We start from the raw sequence: 20,968 nt of genomic DNA, 5'->3' as shown, positions 1-20,968 counted from the left end.
CACTCAAAGTGGGGAACAAGGTGGAGAGAAAAGGGAAAAACATCCTAGTTAATGTGCCAAGAAGGCCATGATCAATCATTTCAGTAAATATTTGTTAAATGAGTGAGGCAAGGTGTACTTGAGACTTTGCCAGAAGTACCAGACCGTACCAGGGAGCTGCGAGAGGTGACGCTTCCACAGAGGTAAAACACATCAAGGCCAAGTTCACAACAAAGTCAAGGGTAAAATGCTGCTAGGTCGTGGTGGTGGTGGTGGGGGGGGGGGGGTCCCCTCAGAATTCATTTGCTTCCTCCAAGTAACAGAAATTGGAAAAATTTAGGAGTGGTCATACAAGTTAAAATATAACACTGGTTGCTCCTAACCCCCCTGTAATCTGTCTCTCTCGCCCACTCCCCATCTTTCCTTCTCTCCCCATCTCCCTTCTTCTGCCTCAGGCCAACCAATGACACCGACCAAAGACACACACCACAGTGAGATTCAAGGAAGTGACTGAGTTAGGAGACAGGAAGCAGAATGTGACGGACAGCGATGATTGTCTCAGAAATACAAATGCCCTACAAAAAAAGAAATTCTTCTAGAACCTTTGTTCATATTGCAAAACACAGGTCCACTCCTCCCAAACCAAACAAAAGAAATTACACAAGTTGGACACAGGCAGGGTTGCAGGCAGGGTGCTGGAGTTCCACAGCGCAACCCCGTGACTTCCCTCTCACCCACCCCGTCACTGGAGAGAGCTTGTGGGCACTCCCCCAAGCTGAGGAAGGATCTGAAAGACCATTTGAAAATGTCTGTTCTAGAAGGAAGCCTATGACATGTCAGGCACGGGAGTTGTTTATGGAAAGGGAGATGACGAAGCCTTTGAATAACTGAGAAAGTCATCAAATGTCACATCCTGACACAGCTGTGCCCGTCTGCATGACACCAATGAACCTGGGTTCAACAATGGTGGGCAACATGGGGGCACCAACAGGACCAACAGAGGGAAGGATTTACTCCCAGCTTGCAGAGAGCAGCAGCAGCATGCTGAGTGCACAGAGGGTTGGACACAGGCTTCCTGCCACACCGGTGTCACCTGTGATGTGGGATTTCCTGTCCCAATCCAGGAAAGCCTTGGTTATTGCAACATGAAGATACTTAAGAAATCTAAAATCCCCAGTAATGAATAGATGAATTAAAAAGTGGATAAGAGTTTGTGCATGAAAGGATTTGAAAGGAGTGAAAGGTCTCATTGTTGTTAAGATCAGCTGGGGATATTCAAACTGACTAATCCTGACCCAGCCCTGTCCATGTCTGCCCTGCTTGCAACAGGCACCCATGACCATGGGTGACGAGGCTGACTCACCTCCCATGCTGCTGATATTCACCAGCCTCCCCTTGGATTTCCTGAGAAGAGGCAAAAACGTCTTGGTGACTTCTACGGCTCCGAAGAAGTTCACGGCCATGCAGGATTTGTAGTCGGCCATGGGAATGAGCTCCCCGTCTATAGGGAAGCCAAGGATCCCAGCATTGTTGATCACCGCCCACAGTCCTGGGGGCAGAAAGGAGCAGCTGTGAGGAGGGGCAGGACAGGAGAGCTCTGGAGACCCACATGTCAAAGGACAAACAGTCTCCACGAGTAACCAAAACCACCCACCATGGGGTGCTGTGTGCAGAATCAATCTGTGAAATATCAAAAAGGGGAGGGGTGCTTTGTGGGTCTTTCCTTTTGCCTCAAAGTCCTTGCCTGCACCCAGGAAACTGGCTATGTTTCAAATATGGGAAGGGGCACAAGCAGAGGGTAAGAATATCTTTGCCCGGCTTTGAAGTTCAAGAGCTTCTGCCATTTCCCCCTGGAAGGAGTGGGTGAAGACAGTAGGATGTCTTTGCAACAATGTAGGATGAAATAAGAGCCAGTCTTCTCTCATCCTTGATCTGGTAACGATTCCCTAGTTCAGGGAAACAGAAAAAAACTAGATGGGAAGAACAAAGACCTGGGATAATTATGGGTCGCTTTTAGGGTTTTGAGCCCTATACTCTGCCTGCACCAGCCTGAACCCCCAGACGTGTATCAGAACCACCAGGAAGGTTCCCACAGACTGCTGTCTCTAACATGTTCCCTGGTGCTGCAAGTCCGGACCACCCATGGACAACCACTGCACAAATAGTGGTTTTCAACCCTCGCTGCACATTAGAATCCTGTGTGGAGCTTTGGTAGATCCCAGTGCTCAGGACTCATCCCAGCCCAATTGTTCAGAAACTCTGGGGTGGGAAAGACTCAGAACCCAGACATGAGTAGTTTCTAAAATCCCCCAAGGTTCAAGGAAGCTTGGGAACTACTCTCTAAATGATAGGATAGAGGGAATATAACAACACCCGTGGGGTTCTTTGGGGTTTTTTTTTTTCTTTTCTTTTGGTTTTTTCCAAGGAGGTGAGGGGAACAGGAACAGAGGTAAAGATCTGGGAGAAGCAGAGATGCTAAGATCTGATAGAGCCTGATGGGAGATGTCCCCAAGGCGTGGTCCTCACCCAGCAACATCAACTGAGAACTTGTTAGAAATGCAAACTTTTGAACTTCACTCTGACCCGCCGGATCAGAAACATTGGATCAGGAAGTGTTGCTGAGCTCAGCATCTGTGATACAACTTGCCCTCCATGATCCTGAGGAACACCAGGAGGTGAGGACCCATGATGAGGAGCCAAACAGGTCTCAGGTAGGAAGGACAGCACTGGCCCTACTGGTGCCTGTCTGATGGCAATAAGGAGGTGGTGCCAGCCAAACTGCATGAGGACTACATGTAGCAGGGATCTCTCAGCAGGGACCAATTGAAAACCCCAGTCATTTCAACACTACCTCAGGGGAATGAGACCTAGTTCCAAGGGGCCCATACTGTTTTTGCCACATGGCAGAAAGATGGCTCTAAGCATAAATTGAGTTATAGAAAATAAAATCGCATTTCTTGCACACCAGTTTGACCTGAATTTGCACACAATGGTGATGGTGAGTACTAAATGAGAGGGTGCCTGGCACATAGGAAGAGCTCAACAGCTATTAGGTGACAAGTGGGAGGATGTCACCTTCATAGCAAGTGCTAGTTTCAGCCTACCCAGCCAGATGCACACCTCTAGCCAGTCCACACAGAGCCTGATAATGTCCTAGACTAGACGCTGGGAAAGTAAACATTTCATCTTTGCAGGCGCTGCTGCCCTAACTCTGCTGTTACAACAGAAGCAAGGGCAGCCACAGGACACGTGATCCAGAGTGGCTCTGCTCCGGTGAGAGTTTGCACATGGTCATTGACATTGAATACTATATAATTTCCATGTGTCTTTTTCTGATTTCTTTTAATTGCTGAAATTAAAAGAAGAAGCCGTTCTTAGCTCATAGGCCACACAAGAACGGGATGTCAGACCTAGATAACCTTCTTTAACGAAGTTAAAGAGGTGGAGAACAGATTTGCAATTGCTAGGGGTTTAGGGATAACATATACAGCAGCACCAGAACGTTTTCTTCTATCTACCTGAGTTTTGGTACCTGTTAACTGCTATAGAATTCTAAGCTGGCCACTAAGCCCACTATACCTGTGGAACTTAATAACAGCTTAACCATAATTAATATTAGTTAACAATTAGCAGTCTGTTAACACCGAGTCAATAACATGCTTTGTAGGAATACAGCACCTACTGGTCTGTCTCCAGGTCCCCAGTGGTTCTTTGACAAATAAAATCCTTGGTCATGGTAAAACCCTGTCCCTCTGCTCCAGTTCCTCTTTGACTTGGGATATGGAAGTTAGAAAGACCCCAAGAAGAGCAAGTAGAAGGTGTCCTGGCCATCCTGTTCCAGAGGAGGGATGCAGGCCACAAAATAGCCGGTGCTCACACCATGGAAACCAGTCCCCTTCCTGCCTAGACACTGGGATTTCCATTCTCCAGGTGCTCAGCACTGTCCTTCTGGGCCTCACAAAAGGGTTCTGAATTGAACTTGACCTTGGATAAGAAGCCATGGAGCCAGACTCATGAAAGGGATGAGCCCAACCCCTGCCACAGCAAGACTCCAGGCCAAGAACCCTGCCTCTCTGCTAAATGACTGCCAAGGCTACACCTGCTGAAAATTGATCCCTAGTGACCAACAACTTAGTTTTTCTCTTTTCATTTCAGGTTTTAGATGTTTACTTAGGATTTACTGCTCTGAATGTTGAGTGAGTAGAAATACAAGCTTTTTACTAAGCCTGTGCCTTGTGCCAGGGACCCTTCTAAGTGTTCTCTGTATAATAGTTAATCCCTTGAGTACAAACCAAGGCAGTCGCCATTATCTCTTTATTTTAGGAATGCTTGCTGAAAAGGGGTTGTAAACTGGAAGTGCCAGCGGCCTCCATGGGAAACCTCCAACAGGAGCCAACAGAGGAGAGAGCAGAACTAAGAAATGGATACTGGATTCAGCCATGCCTGAAATCAACAAGCCTTTTCAATTATATAAGCAACATATACATCTTACAACTCCATCCATCTTTCTTTTCGCTTTAGCAATTTTGAATGAGGTTACATCACTCGTAACTGAAAGAATCCTGGCACATATGTGGTTCTTGTTCTCCAGGAACACAGTGGTGGGGAGTGGGAGATGGGCAGATACTTAACAATAGTGCAGTACAAGAGGTGCAAGCAAGATATAACGAAGAAGTGTCTGGAAGAAGAAGCAAATAATGAGAGTTGAGTTACCAGGAAGGTCATGCAAGAGATGTCACGTGTGCACTGGTCTCCTACAAGAACAGAGTCGGCCATGACGACGCTGTTGAACCAAGGCAATGAACCGTCTTAGGGAAAGGGAGTGGAGGTGAGGGGCCAAGTCAAGCAGGAGGAAGCTGGGTGTGCAGAGGTGGGAATTATACATCCTGTTCTGGAAACACTTCAGAATTTATTACATAGACAAGCAGGTATTGCAGATTAAGGATTTGGCAGGGGCCCTTATCCTGAAAGTCCTTTTAATCCTCATCATGGTGTTTCAGTTCTGTTTGGTGACAGATAGGAAGAAACTGAAGCAACCAGTGAACCACTGAGAAGGCAAATGTCCATCCCCAGTCCTGGCTCGTGGGAGGAACTGAGCCCGCAGAGGCTCTTTATTTCGAAGGGTTTTTAGGATCATACATGTGGTGAAGATTACTCTCCCTTTGGAAAGTGGTGGGGAAGGGAAGACGGGTTGCAGGGAGGTCACTGGGGACTGAGGCGGAGATGGTGGGGGCCTACAATAGGCTGCCACTTCTAGGAGATGGTGGGAAGCAGCTGGATGATAAGTGTCAAGGAGGCGGAACTGATAAGGAGTCAACAAGATGCAAGATCAAGGGAAAGCTGGAGGTCACAGTGACCCCTGGATTGCTGGCTTCAGTGATTGATTAGGTGGCAGTACCAGCATCTGAGCTGCGAAACATGGGACGGCACATTGATTTGCAGACTGGCACCAAGGGAAAAAGACAACCAGGTCCGTTTTTGGCAAGTTGAAGTGGAAGCCTGAGATATATGGGAAATGTCTGGTGGACAGTTTTCTCCGTGTGTAGATCTGGATGTGGAGAAAAAGAGCCCAGTTGTCCACACAGCTCTGGAAGCCAGTGGCATACATCAGTGTTTCTCCACCCTCACCAAACTCTGGCATCACCCAGGGACCCTTAAAACCACTGACAGCTGAGGTGCTCCCCAAAGGACACTGATGATTTGACTGGATTTTAGGGTGGGAGAATCCAGGCAGAGCAGACCTGGACTGTGGGATCTATGATATCATAGAGGGTGGGAATTCGGAAGGAGCCCACCCTTGGTTAATTCTCTGCTGTCTCCATCTTAAATTCTCAATCATTTCTTAAACAAGGGAACCCCCACCCCGCCCCCGCCATTTTCATTTTGCAGCAGGTCCTGTGGGTTATGTGTTCCATCCTGGACCCAAGACTGGTAGTTTCAACCCCCCACAGGTGGTCACAATGTGAGTAGGAAGTTGGGGGTGGAGCCTCGGAAGCACTCGCATTTGCTGGGGAGAAGAGAAAGACGCTCATCCAGGAGAAGCAGAAAGGGTGATTAGAGAGCTGGGAGTTGATGAGGAAAGCATGATCTCCTCCTCTAAGTGCCAGAGAGGAGTTCAGATGTTGGACTTCAGATCAACACCGATGACCTTGGCCAGGTCAGTTAGAGAGGCATGCAAGAATTCACTATCACTTGGGCATGAAGTAAAAAGCAAGAGTGACGGGCTGCAGAGAGCTTGCCATGAAGAGAGAGAAAAGAGGGTAACGGAGGCCTGTGACCGTGCCGTGTCTTCTGGCAAGCTGGGGAGCCCGGTGCATTTAATACTGCTGGCCCTGAGGAGGAGGAGATGGAGAGCGGAGAGTGACTGAGAGGAACTCAAGTGCCCCAGGACAGGGCCTGTGTCTGAGTCATTCCTAACATCCGGGTGTCTACATTGGCCACAGCATGCCATAGGGCTCAGTGCAGATGTTCTCAGGCGATGTTAGCTGGCAGCGTGGGACACAGGATGTGATGTGATCATCGGAGTCCAGAAAGAGAGCTGGGTGTTGGTGAGACAGGCACGGGCAACCAAGGGCTCAGGTAGTTTGGCAATACCTTTGTCCTTCACCTTTTCTACGACTTTGCTGTGAGCATCTTTGATCTGCTGTGGGTTGGTGACATCCATCTGCAGCACAGAGAGGCGCTTGGAGCAAGATCTTCGCAATTCCTCTGCTCCTGAGCCCTTTTCATCCAAAACCCCGGCAAATACCGTGAAGCCCAGCTTGTCCAGATGCTTGGCCAAACCATGGCCGAACCCAGAGTCACCACCTGCAAAGGGCCAAAGCAAGACAGCATGAGCACAAACCAAAGCGGCAGGAGAGATGACGGAATAGGGAAAGCCTCACGTGCTGTTCAGGGACGGCCAGGCTCTCTGAAGAGGGGATATCCTGGGAAGTTTGCTAAGCAGGGAAATGGGTGGAAAAGGCAAGGCAGACAACTTCCCCATATAATGAAAGGGAGGTATAGACTTGGGTGTGGAAGGAGTAGATGGGCATAGGGACAATGAGCAAGACTGGGGAGATGGTGGTGTCGGATTGGCTGTGGCCAAAGAAGAGAGTACAGAGAAAACCAGCAGCATGTTGTAATATTTTCTATTTTTGCTCTAAGTACTTATTTTTCTTGTGTAATTCCTTTTTCCAAAGGTCATGCTGATAAGAATGGAGACTGGCCAGCCCTGCAAGGGCAGAGGAGGGCGTGAGAGAGAGGCCAGCCTGCCTAACATCTGCAGACACTGCCCGAGAGAGAGAGCAGCCCGGACAGAAGGCCATAAGCACACTGTTCTGTGAGGACACAGGGTAACACAATAAGGGGAAGATGTGTCAGTTCTCTCAGAAGCAGAGATGGCAGTTTACCCAGTCCCATTTGGAAGATATTGTGGACCATAGGAAAAATGTCTCCCACCCACAAGTACAAGTACAGGTATCTAAAATTCTAAAGTTGAAGAGAGCTTGGACATGAAATCCCTGAGCATAAGAAAAGGGTAACAATTAGTTATCCCAGAATAACAAACATGTAACAATTAGTTTGTCTCTACAGTTGTAACAGTGAGAAAAATGTTTACATACATCGGCTATGTCATGTGACCTTTCCTGCAAGCCTTGAGGGGTCCCTCTTGTCAGTACTTGGGGACTATAGTCAGGCATCCTCCCTATACCTGTTGCCCAAAAGGATATGAATTGACCTGAAGGTAGCTTAGAGCCAGGATTGCAGCCAGTCCACGCTCCTCTGGGGAAGCCAGGTGTTTGTTGGACGGCCCCTGACACTCTGTTCTGTTTCCCACCTTACCCTCTGCTGCATCATTGGCACAGCTGGACATATGGAGGCTCCTGGTTCCCCTCAAGTGGTGTGTGATCTCGGGACACTAACTAGCATGTTCCCTCTGCACCAAGAGAACAGTTCTGCATTACAGAGACGCTGGCCGGGGCCCAGCTCTCTGCAGCACCTACTGACCTCTGCACGCGGACAGGCTCCTCCACCCGTTCAGGCGGCCAACCACAAAGGTACACCAACTGTCCACTTGCACCCAGGCCCAGCTTCTGTCATCTGCTGCTTAACTTTGAAGAGAAGCATGAACTCTGCCCTTTCTTCTTCTCATGTGGCCTTGGTACCCCACTCGCAGGTGAGGTCAGTGCCTTTCCTTGTGTGCCCCCGCCCACAATGCCAGGGCTGCCCCTCCCCCACAGGGATCCCCGGGCTCACCAGTGTCCTGTGAAACTCCCCCACTGGATGAGGGCTGACTGAGCCAGGGCGACCAGCTTTCCTCACTCAGCGCTGCGGAACTGTGGCTTGAATGTGTTCCTGCTAAGATTCAGGTCTATGTAGTGGTGGTAAGAGGTGGAAAACCTTAATTAGGCCACAAGGGCACCTCCTCTCATGAATGGGAGTAGGTTCCCAGATCAAAGACCTTGAGGAGAGAGAGCACATCCTGCCTTCTGTCATGTGAGGAAGCAGCAAGAAGACTCCACTCGACCCCAGATGCCAGATCCATGACCTTGGACTCCCAGCCTCCAGGACTGTAAGAAACTCCTGTTCTTTGTAAATCACCCAGCCGGTGGTGTCCTGTTACAGCAGCACCAGCAGACTAAGTCTGCCCAGGAGGACAGGAGTCTCACAAGCCAGCTGGGCAGCGACCACCCTTTCCATCATGAACCCACACGAGGCCTTGCTGCGTTTTTCTGAAGCGTGGTAACAGGCAAAGCTACAAATAGAGTCTCACGTCCCGTGGTATCCACAGAAGTAGGACAGTAGTCTTCTGGCTCATGACAGCACCCAGCTTGGGGTGAACCTCAGGTAAGCTCCATCACACGCAGGCTTAGAGACACCCCACACCCTGATTATAACCCCCGCTTCTTTCTCAAATTAGTTTCAGTGTCTTGCCTGAACCCCACCTTTTTTCCTTATTATAGACTCTAACACTTGCCTCTTGGCATTTCCTCAGAAGGCTAAACACAGAGCCCCAGGTGACCCAGCGATCCACTCCTAGGGTACACCCAAGAGAAGCACAAGAGGTACACAGTGCCCATGGCTACGCTCTTCACAAGAGCCCAGAAGAGGGAAGTAAGCCACGCCTGTCACCCAGGGACGGATCAACAGAATGTGGTCTTTGCCTACAATGGTTTATTCACGATGGACAAAAAGGAGTGACACAGGCTGTCACCCAGAGGAACCTGGAAGCAAGAAGCCAAGTGGCAGGGACAAGAGCCAGGAACAGCTGTTTTCACCTTGTCCCCATTTTCTCTGAGTGTAGAGTGACTTGGAAGGTGGTGTCCAAGGCAGTGCTTTGACCATCTTCATGAGTCTGAGGTCTTAGGAAAGTTCCTAGGGCGAGCCTGGCACAGAGCAGGTGCTAGATGCAAACCGAGCAGACTCAAGTGACTCAAGGCCTTTGATCCCCGAGAACAGCGAGGGTTAAGAAATCCTCCACCCCCGAGTTCTGGGAAGGGCTCCCATGAAGGGCTGTCCTCTCCCTGTGGGATTTAGATAAGACTCAGACGCCCTTGTTCTAGACCAGAGCTGCCAGACTCCTCCTCTGTCAGGTAGTAAGAGATTAGCTGAGCTGCTCGTTCCCACTGATCAACTGCAGCTAAATATCTGTTAACCTCAGGATTCTCTCCTCCTCCCCAGGTCCTGGCCCACCTTCAGCCTGAGCCAGAAGGCCACCCCTTTTCCACAGCCCCTCCTGATCTTGCAGCTCCAGTTATCTGGACTCCCAGCGCCCAGTTCCTTCTGGACTTGTTTATTCCTCCCTATGAAAGCAGACTCCTTTTGCCTGATCCTTGAGATGTTTTACAGATCCCAGGGTCCGAGTCTGGCCAGTCCCACAGACTCCTGCAGTAATCCTCAGGCATAAAGTTTCTCCTAACTACCCATGATTTGTTTTGATCTGGAAGAGAATGAATGGACCCAGAGTTTACGAGAGACCATCTGCTTGTGCTCAGCTGTGTGGGTGCAAGCCGACTCCACATCCCTGCTGATGCTGTCCGTCCTACCTCCCTGCCTGAGCTTCCTTATTCGCAAAACAGGTTTAATAATAGAACCTGTATCATTAATATCTGTGAAGGGCCTAACAACATCTCTGGAGTGATTACTCTATAGGTCTGTTTTTAAAAAACTGTCATCCTTCCTGGTTTTCAGGACTTTGCATAGACAATGTTAGGAGATGGAGAGTTTTTCCCCATGATGGTCTGCTGAGCATCCTGGATAAAAATCAGACTGCTTGGCTGCCTCTGCACCTTGGGAGACAACATGGCACCTTGCAGAGTCTCCCCCTCCTGTGGGAAAATGGGGTTCTAACAGCGTTCCCCACGTAGGTCAACTGAGGAGGTCACAGAGACAGAGGGTTTCACACAAGGCCTGGCATGTCAGCAGTAGAGTGACCAGCCTGCTGACTCTAACCCCAAGTCACTTCTGATGTGCAGGGTTGGAGATCAGGCTGTGCTGAGGGGGGCAACCCTGAAGCTGTGCGGGGGTCAGGGGACCTTGGGAAACTCTGTGGCCAAAAGCCCCTCTCTATTGAGATAAGCTTTATGTACTCTGGAAATCCTGAGGACAGAGATGCCCATGTGAGAGGGAAGAGGATGCCCCAGGAGCTGCACAGTCATTCCTAGAATGGTTGACGCACTTCCTGCTGGCAGAGGCCCACTCCCTGAACACTCCAGCCACCTCGGGACAAGTAATGCTATTATGACCAGAGGAGGAAACTGAGGCACAGAATGTTCCATCTCTTGGCCAGGACACAGCAGAGGTAGTCTAGACCCAGACATGGCTTAGGATCAGACACCTGGGGGAGAAAATATTAAAATCCTTCACGACCCAGTAGGTGGTCAGTAAGAGCATGTGTTGAATGAATGAGCATTTTAGAGGTCTCTGGAAGGTGAGTGCCTCAGAAGAGAGAAGGTCCTTTTTCACCAGGCTGAGAGTACCTGATGCATAAAGGGCTCAACAAATCAACTAATGTTTGTGGAGTCAGATGCCTCTCCTAAGAGAGGGCAGAAAACCGCTGAGGCTGGTTTTAGCTGTGCCCCTTGAGACCATTCTCTCTCTAGCGGGCTGGAGACCCATCAACTTAGAGCAAGCCATGAGTCTAAGAGTCTGGTCTGTGCACTACTGGAGTGAATCTGAAATCGCACTTGATCTTTAAAGTATTGATAAAGGCTTGATTATATGCAAAATGGAAACATTGTGAATCATCTTGAATATGTAAGAGTTCACAATTGTACAGTTTCTAAGTGTGTTTGTGCTCCTGCCACCTGGGTGCTCTGTGTAGGCTGGGGAACTCCTCGGTCAGGTCTTCCAGGGAGCAGGCTGTGAATAATGCAGGTTGGGGACTTCTTCAGGCCACACGCACCCTACCTACCGAGAGGGATGGGTGAAGGGATGTGAGGGCTCATTGACAAAAGTGGGGGCCCTTCCAGAGAGAAAGAAGAAGGGAGAGGAATTAAAGATCTGTGAAAGGTATCTAGTCTGTGACGCGTCGTATAAGTAATGAAACCTCTTGGTCAACAAGACCAATGGAAGAGGTATTGTCCATGTCCTCAACAATCTTGCATAGTCTTCATAATTTTCTCCTTTTTTTTTCAGGTCTTTTTCCCCGTACAGGTAGTTCTTTAACGGGACTATAGCACACATAAAATTTGCCAGCTAATTTTTAAGTTAATACTATATAAAGCAGTTTTACATATTTTGCATAGTCTTCAGAATCCTAATTTTTTTTATTGCTAGATAAAAATTTCTACATTAAAATGTGGCCTGGAAGAAATGGTGAAAGCCCACATTCTAGAGCCAGCAGACTTAGGTTCTAATAATTCTGCCACTTACCAGCTGTGTGCCTTCAGAAAGTCACAGGGCCTCTCTGTGCATTTGTTTCCTCATCTATAAGATGAGTGCTGCAAAGGACCTGCTGAGGACCTGCTCAGAGAGTTGTTAGGATTAAATGATTCAATATATGAAAATAATTAGAATAATGCCCAGCACACAGCAATTGCAAACTTGGTATTTATTCACCGAAGAGTAAATTTTTTTTCTTTAACCCATGCTGCACTTTCATTGGCTACTTCTAGTTTCTACAACAAAAAGGGTTTCAGTTTGATTCTCCCTGCAGAAGATTGTCACAGCTCTCAGAACCACAGCAATGAATCAGCCAAGGACACGGCTCTGTCCCAGAGTTCCTTTGAGCCCCTCTTGTGCCAGTGACATCTCCAACCCACAGCAGCCCCATGCAGAGCCCCTCACGGGGCCTGCTGCTTCAGAGGCTCCAGACTCCTTCTCATAGTGAAGTCCACTTCTAGCGGGGGACAGCCAGAAATTGAAGACCTACTGTGTTTCGGGAAGAGGACATGGTCTGAATATGTGTTCCATTTGGCCCACACAAGGTTACTTTGTAAAAATTTGAACCAAGACTCAAAAGCAGGAGAATTTGCACCTGCAAAATCCAAAGCAACAGCTTCTCTTGATCAAGCAGGCCCATGCCACCGGGGACTCACAAGCTGAGGCTCTGAGCCCCAGTGGCACCCCCCCCAGATGGGAGCAAGGCTCCCCACGTGACCTGCCCTGCCTGGGGCCCTGAGCTGAGGCTGTGACATACATTGTCCCACTTACAAAGTTCACTTGGATCAAGAGTTGTTTATCTGGTTGGAAGCCTGTAGAGAAAGGCCTTTCCCCTCCCTTGGGATAAGGCTTGGGCAATCCACCCATTACCACCTCATGTTGACATTGCCTGTGCACCATAAAATGGCCAAGGTACGATAAGCTGGCAGGTAAATAAAACTAGTGCACTTTAGACTTCCCCTAGGCCCCAAAGGGCTCAACTTCTAAATTAGGAAGAATAAACGCTTGGCACCCCACCTCCCTTGTTGGTAGCACTCCTAAGAGATTCCTTCTGCTGGGTGGAGAGACCCTGGAAAACAAGTATATTTTCCATGGAACATGACCTCCGGGAGCGACTGTCCCATAATATGTCCCTCTGTTAACACGGGCAACTGAGACGCAGAGAGAATCCTTGTTCCAGGCTACCCAGGGGATACCTAGGGTCAGCCCTCAAACCCAGAGGCACTCTTTCTGAAGTTATTCTTTTACTGCTGGGATTCGCCATCTCTGTGAGCTCTGGGTGGGTGAGGGGAGGCATGAGCAAACTGGGGACCAGTGATGGTCGCTCCCTTCACAGTGGGTGGATGCTGGGCACCACTGCGGACCGCGCAGACTCCCTACCACTGCTCTCCCAGCAGGGGAACTGCAATGGGTTTGTGCTCAGTGGTGTGTGAAGAAATTCCTCTAAGCCTTGCCAAAAAATAGGCAGCCAAAGTGGGCCAGCTAGATTTGAGCAAATGGTGGTGCTACGGTTTGGATCTAGAATGTCCCCAAAGCCCATGTGACAAAGGCTTAGCCCCAGTCCATAGTGCAACTTTTTGGGAAATAGGGAGAACTTTAAGAGGCGAGGCCTCAGGAGAGGGCTTCTGGTCATCAAAGGGGATCATAGGACCCTACCCCTTCCTCTGCCCCTCTCATTCCCATCCATGAAGTGAACAGTTTGCTCTGCCATGAGCTCTTGTCATGAGGTCCTGCCAGAGTCACAAAGCAATGGGGCCAGTCATGGGCTGAATCCTCCAAAGCTGAGCCATATCCACTCCTCTTTATAAACTGATTGTCTCGGGTATTTGGTTATAGTCATGGAAAGCTGACTCATGGAAATGGATACTCAAGACACAATTCAACCTCTCCTGAAACCCACCTGCTGCTCTACTCTCACCTGTTCAATTCATTGCTGCTCATGCCCAGTGCTTCACCTTCTGAAACTCCTTGTTCTATACAATGTCACCTCCTTCCAGTCACCCAAAACCAACATCTTCTCTCCCAATCCACACACCCATTCAGTACTCACACATTACAATCCTAAAATTTGGACATCTATCTCCATATTTCCTTTTCTGTACCTTATGGCAAAAAAAAAAAAAAAAAAAAACAGCTCAGCTCAATTTCACCTGCCCCCAGATTGCCCACACTGGAGCCAGGCATTCCCAGATGTGGACATTATGACTTCTGTATTTTCATATAGCCTCTGTCGAGGTCTGCACAGAGCAGGTGTCACCCCACCACTCAGTTAAGAAGAACTACATGTGACTCATGGTGTTGACATCCCTGAAGTCCATTCCCCTGGGACTGACTGTGGTCAGCTGAGATATGCAGAATTTCAGGAGTTCCCAGCTAGGCAAGAGGACATTAGAAAACAATGAACTGAGTATCCAGACAAGGGTGAAGAGCTCTCTGCTGGCAGCAGTTAGGGACCAGCCAAGACCCCCCATCTGTTTCCTCTCAGAACATCCAGGGAAGATTTTTTTTTAATTTATTAGCTGTCCTCCCCAAAAGGAAATAAAACAGGAAACTCCCACCCAACTACTTATATCCATGACAATAAGCAAACAGGTGCTCTGGCTTACCCCAAAGGCCACTGCTCACTCCCGATACTTCTGGTCTCTTCTCACCTCCCTTCATTCATTGATTCATTTATTCAGGGGTCACTGTGTTGGGTCCTAGCAATGCCACCCTTAAAGACAGTCCCTGACTTAGGAACTGGCCACCAGGGACAGAGGTCCTCAAACCTGAGTCCCTCTAGAAACTGAAAAATGCCAAAGCCCAAGACCCATCCCAGAGTCTCATTTAATTAGTCTGGGAAGAGGCCAGTACTCATAGGTGACCATTTCTAAGTCTCTCCAGGTGATTCCAGAGTGCATCCGGGGTTGAGGAACACTGATGTAGGGTAGTGGGGTTTTGTTCCCCAGGGAACATTTATTAATTCCCCTAAACAACACTGTGGTTGTGGGTGGAGGCCATGTGTTATGGTTTAGATACGAGGTGTCCCTCAAAGTTCCTGTGTTATTCAGGAATATTCAGAGGTGAAATGAGTGGATTGTGAGAGTGTGACCTAATCATCTGTCCTAGTTTGAATGGACTGACTGGATGTAACTGTAGGCAGGAGGGATGCAGCAGGATGGCTGGAGGAAGTATGCCCCTGGGGGCATGGCGTGGAAGGGTTCATCTGCCCTGCGTCCCCTTCCCCTCCTCTCTCTCTGCTTCCTGGCCTCCAAGAATGGAGCCAGGCTCCCCCACCATTATGTGCTGCCCACCATGGACTATACCTCTGAAATTGTGAGCCAAAATAAACGTTTTCTCCTCTAGGTTGTTCTTGTCGGCTATTTTGGTCACAGTCATGAAAACCTAACAAACACATCAGAGATGTTTTTCAACATCCTTGGGGCACAGGGCAGACTCCACCTCGGAGAACGATCCAGCTCCACCAGCTCCAAAGGTCAATAGTGCCAAAGTGAAAAACCTGATCCAGGGAGAAGGCAAACTTTAGAAAACAATTAACAATATTGATGAATGGTATAAATAGAAAAGTTCTGGGATTTACAGGCCATCATCAAAGTTTATAAAGAATCAAAGTCCCTCCTGAAGGAATATTCTCTGGAAAAGAATTTTGGCAGGGAAGAGGAGGAACTTGGTCACCTCTGAAACAGCATGAACTCCTGCTGGGCTATCTGGTTTGCTGTTCTGACCCCCACAGTTGAAACAGCGCCGGGCACACTGTAGTTGCCAAGTGAGTATTTGCCAAATAACAAAATGACCAGCCGGCTATACAAAAATATCATAGTCCAGGGATACCACATGTCCCCTGGCTTAGTGTCAATGTCCTGCCAATGTTGACTTCCTGGGTGCCTCTTACCCCTCCTCTGACCTGCACATGTCCTTCCAACTTTGTGACCCTCTGTGCCTCCCTCTGCATCCCAAGGGTATCTCTGAGCCTACTTTTCTTTTGCTTCACAACCTCAGTGCTTTCCAACAGCCACAGAAAAAGATTCAAGCTTGTAACCCCAGGCTGCAACCCAGGCTGCATGACCTGATTCCAATCATCCCCATTGTCATCCCCATTTCTCCCCCTCCCACCACCTATCCTTTCTCTCTCCCTTCCTACTCTCAGAATCATGTGTTGGCTTTCCTTTTTGCCTATTCTGGACTGTTGCCATAATTTAATAAATCCCACACTTAATATCATAAGTGTTACCTATAAACCTGTCAACCTGTTAATATATTCCACTCATAGATGAGGCCATTGTAAAATGTCATATCATTGCAAACCTGGTAAAATCAACACTTCTTTAAGATCATCTCACACTCAAAATGTACTCAAAATTTCTTCTTATGTTTTCCAAACATACTTTCTTACAGTTGATCACACTCAAGATCAAACCAGGTCTACCCATTGTATCTGGTTTTTACACCTCTGAAGCCTCCTTTAGAACAGCCAATGGTGCATCCAAGATCTATTCTTCCAGATCCTTTCTTTTTTAATGACAATATTCATCCATTCAATTTTTTTCATATGAGCCTATTAAATTTTTCTCAAATTTATATTTGAAAGAAAACTGGAATCCAGTTGTCTCTGGGATTGAGGGACTGGTTCCAGGATCCTTGCAGATACCAAAATCTGTGGGTGCTTAAGTTCATATATAAAATGGCATTGCATTTGCATATATCAAATACACATCCTCCCATATATTTGAATCATCTCTCGATGACTTACAGAACCTAATACAATGCAAAGGCTTTGAAAATGGTCAGACTATATTATTCAGTAAAGCAGCAGAAGAGAAAAAGTCTGCACATGTTCAGTACACATGTAATTTTTTTTCAAGTATATTTGACCTCCCAAAGCTCAAGTCTACAGCTATGAACCTACAAGTTCAGATAGCCAGCTGTACAGATATGACTTTAATGCAGCATTCAGCTTGGATCCAATCACCATGAAAACCCACACTGACCTTAGGACCCAGGTGGAGTGACACAGACGTGTAGAAATGGGAGGGAAGGTAAGCACTGAGGACATTCACCCAACTAAGGGAACTAAGCCCAGTGGGTGTGGGAGCCTGATGTTTAAGTGTGAAATTTCATGCCTGTGATCGCAAGGTAACATAGGTCTTTCCCTGTGCTTTTTTAAGAGCAATTTTAGAGTTACAGAAAAATCAGGAATGTAGTATTCGAGAGCTTTCATAGTCTTGGCCTATGGTTTCCCCTATTAATATCTCCCACCAGTATGTTACATTTTCTACAACTAATGTCAACACGGTATCATTAACTAAATTCCACATTTTATTAAGATTTCAGTACTTTTTACCTAATGTCCTTTTTCAGCTCAGTGTCTCATCCAGGACCCTCCTTATATTTAATCATCCGACTCCTTAGGCTCCTCTGAGCTGTGACAGTTTCTCAGACTTTTCCTTGTGCTCAATCACCTGAAGGAGCAATGTGTGTCAGGTTTCTCCTCACTCTTTCCCACTTGCCGCCCTTGGAAAGGAGGTCACTGGGTGCAGCACACACTTCAGGACTGAGTGGTCCTTATTTCCCTTAGGGCAGAGAAGCTACATCCATTATCTGCAATTCTGCATAGTAGATTTTTGTTCTCACTTATTAATTCAGTCAGTCACTTATTTATATCAGTATGGATTCATGAATATTTATTTTATACTTTGGGAGAAAATCCAATACTACTTTATTTTAGTGCCCAAATTTTTTCAGCTTTAGCCATTTAGAGCTTTTTTCTGTTAGCACCTATCTTTTCCCCATTTTTCAGATAAGGAAATGAAGCTTCGGGAAGAATATAAAAAGTTACCAATGTCACCCAGCTAACAAGAGAAGAAGTTCTATTTGAATCCACCTCCACAAGATTCTAAAGCACGAGTTTTTTCTTCCTACCCACCATACTCTATCTAAATATAGTCAACCTCTGCAAATCAACGACCAGCGTATATTCACCTGATAGAGACATGTAAGGCAATAACATTGAAACCACCATTCTTGAGAAACTTCCTTTTTTATTTAAAAACTTTTCACTAAAGTAAATATACACAAAGGAAAGTGCCCTCAAAACCTAAGTGTACAGATTACTGAATATCCAGAGTGAACCTACTCATGCAACCAGCCCCCAGATCAAGAAACAGAACATAACCGACTCACCAGAAATCTTCCCGTGCCTCTTTCCCATCATCCCCAACCCCCAAGGATCCTATCCTGACTTCTAAAAGCATAAATCAGTTTTGACCATTTTTGCTTTAAATAAATGGATGCATGTATTAGCCTTCTTTGCAGCTGGATTCTTTTGCTCATTTTCCCATGTCTTCATGCTGTTTGGTTGGTGGAATTTTTTTTAAAGGTTCCAACCATATATTTACAAGAAAGGTTACAAGCAAATTAACACTTGTAAAAACATGCTAAGTAACTGCATAAAAATAGTACAGTACTATTCGGAAGAGTAAATTTACTTAAGATTAAAATAACCAGAAGGGAAAACTACTTAGAGATATGGCCCATTATCCCAAGGTGGCTTAGTTCCCCTTCGCTATTCTTATCTAGAGTCTTATTTCCCAAGGTCAGCCTTATTATTGTCCCTGAGAGACATTCACGCAAGAAGCCTGCTTCCTGACTGACAGGGTGCCATTCTTACCAACACATGGTCAAAAACTTACTCAGCTGCCTCTAAAATATAATGTTACAAAATGCTGCTCTCCAAATTTGACTAAAATACTGCTCATAAATCCCGAAGACCTATGATTTACAAGTGTCTACATTTTCTATCTCACTAATAATCACTGCCTCGGACCTGACGTCTCACACCAGGGATGGCAAACCCTTGGCTTCATGCCGCAATTCATTCTCACGTGGCCATGGATATTGTTGAATGAATGCACGGTCCTCTTGGCATCTCCTTGGCCTAGCACGTCTCACCAATGAGAAGGAATCTATTTGCCTGCTCTCTCTACTCACACCCAAAACATTGGAGTAATTTTCTACTTGGCTTCTGGCTTCCCCTGCATCGTTTTTAGGTTTCTCACTTTTATCACATCTCTCTGCTACTTATGAACCTACTCTGGCTCCCACTTGCCGGATAGGTAGTAGACAAGGTACCCTGCCTAAGTTTCAATTATATCTGAAATTTGCCTACATCCTATCAAGCTTTCCATATTCCCCAAACTCAGAATTTACTTTCGTTCCAGTTGGCTGGCTCCCTCACCATCTCACCCAAGTCCTGTATATCCCATGCTGTGTGTTCCTACCTGCCCTTCTAATCATTTATACAACCCATTCTTCCAATGTCATTTTATGAAGCACCTATTATGTGCTATGCTCTTTTCTAGATCATGGGGTCATAGAAAAACATAAAACCATCCAAGTCCCCACTCCATAGAGCCTGCAGGAAATGTCATCCACAGTCACTGTGCTGCTTCAGATGCTCATCATCATGATACACCATGTGCATTTGTTTGTTTTTAGGATTTACCCATCTTCCTCTACAATGCAGGCTCTATGGAGTGGGGACTTGGATGGTTTTATGTTTTTCTGTGACCCCATGATCTAGAAAGGTCATTTTAGCCAGAGCAGAGTGAGGGAGAGAACAGGGGGAGGTAAATCTGAGCAGTAGCTCTAGTTAACATGGGGTCTTTGGATCAGTGGCTGTTTCCTTAGACAATTACCCCCATGCTCCACCAGGTGACATCTGACAATGTCTAGCAACATTTTTTGGTTATCCCTCCTATTCCCAGGACAACACGTTTTCTGAAAATTCCTGAAAAGGAAGTCTCCTAGTGGATAATATTCTGGGTGAGTTTTCTAAGTAGTTATTGCTGCACCTTACTACTCTCTACCTGTAAGAATTCATTTATTCATTTATCAAATGTGCCCTCCGGAGCTTGGCACTGGGATACAGTCATGAGGAGGAAGGTGTCACCTGCCCCCTTACTCTTCAGCTCAGCCTGAGATGGTAAAACTATCAGAGAACAAACAGGTGGCTTAAACAACCAAGTCCATTCTCCCACAGTCGTCAGCCCAAGTCTGAGACCAGGTGCCAGCATGGCCACGTTCTGGTCAGGGCTCTCAGCCTGCAGATGACCACCTCCTCCCTGTGTTCTCCCGTGGCCGAGAGAGGGAGAGGAAGAGCGAGTGTGCTTCTCTCCTCATCAGGGCAGTAACCCTATCATGAGTCACCTCCCCAGAGGCTCATCTCCTAAAGCCATCACATGAGGGGCTTGGGCTTTGACCTCTGAATGGGGCGGGGGGACACACAGTTCCCTCCACAGCATCGTCCTCACAAAGCTGCCCGTCCAGTGCTGAACGCAGACGCCACACACACGACAGGAACAGTGAACTCTGCCTGTGACAAGTGGCCCCAAGAGGAGCCAAGGTGAGCCCTGGGAGGAATGACTGGGTGGAGCTGGCCACAGAAGACCCTCCGAGGGAGCACCTGGCAACAGCAACCCCTCAGCAAAACAGCTCGTTCACAATGAGTATATCGACGGCATGTGGAGATGACACGCTGCTACACCGCTTTAAATAAAAGGTGTTGCTAAAATTATGTTCACCTATTTCTCTTTCTACTTTTTAAAATGTGACTATCTGAAAAATTTAAGTTGTGGCTTGTGAGCACTCTCTCTGTCTCTGCCTCTGTCTCTCTCTGTCTCTCTCTCTCTCTCTCTATATATATATATATATATGAGCTTGGGAACTGTCAAGCAGGCTGGGAAGGCCATGGGTTGTCATATGGGGCTCTAACACACGATATCTCCGCCTCCTGAGTACGGCGTCATCTGAGTCCCTGACTATCAGCAACAACTGCTGAGTTAAATAAAAAATAACAAACTTCTACCTATGGTTATACATATATGTAGAGAGAGAGAGAGAGAGAATGACACCCCCCAAAGAGATTAGGTGGGATGGGCAGGGATAGAAGGCAGCCCACCAGGAGTAGAGAAGGTGAGTTGGTAGGTGGCATTTTAAGAATAGGGCAGGCTGTGCCAGGTACAGAGCTCTCTCCTGTAATCCCAGCTACCTGAGAGGCTGAGACAGAAGGATCCTAAGTTTGACCACCTTGGGTAACTTAGCAAGACCCTGTCTCAAAATAGAAACT

At 47.3% G+C, this 20,968-nt stretch overlaps 1 protein-coding gene across 1 annotated transcript in view; it reads right to left on the bottom strand.

Moving 5' to 3' along the window:
• Positions 1-20,968, bottom strand: part of HSD17B2 (hydroxysteroid 17-beta dehydrogenase 2) — a gene marked incomplete at its 3' end in the record, with an annotated part of 66,619 nt that overhangs the window by 24,039 nt on the left and 21,612 nt on the right. The window contains exons 2-3 of the mRNA XM_081273733.1: positions 6,574-6,786; positions 1,343-1,528 (exon numbers count right to left, since the gene is read on the bottom strand). Coding sequence (XP_081129859.1) covers positions 1,343-1,528; positions 6,574-6,786 — 399 coding nt within the window. The remainder of the gene's footprint in view (positions 1-1,342; positions 1,529-6,573; positions 6,787-20,968) is intronic.

The sequence above is a fragment of the Spermophilus citellus genome, assembly GCF_964194105.1.
Source record: "Spermophilus citellus genome assembly, chromosome: 18".
Classification (NCBI taxonomy): domain Eukaryota; kingdom Metazoa; phylum Chordata; class Mammalia; order Rodentia; family Sciuridae; genus Spermophilus; species Spermophilus citellus.
The sequence above is the reverse complement of the archived record's forward strand: the minus strand, read 5'-3'. Positions and strand labels throughout refer to the sequence as shown.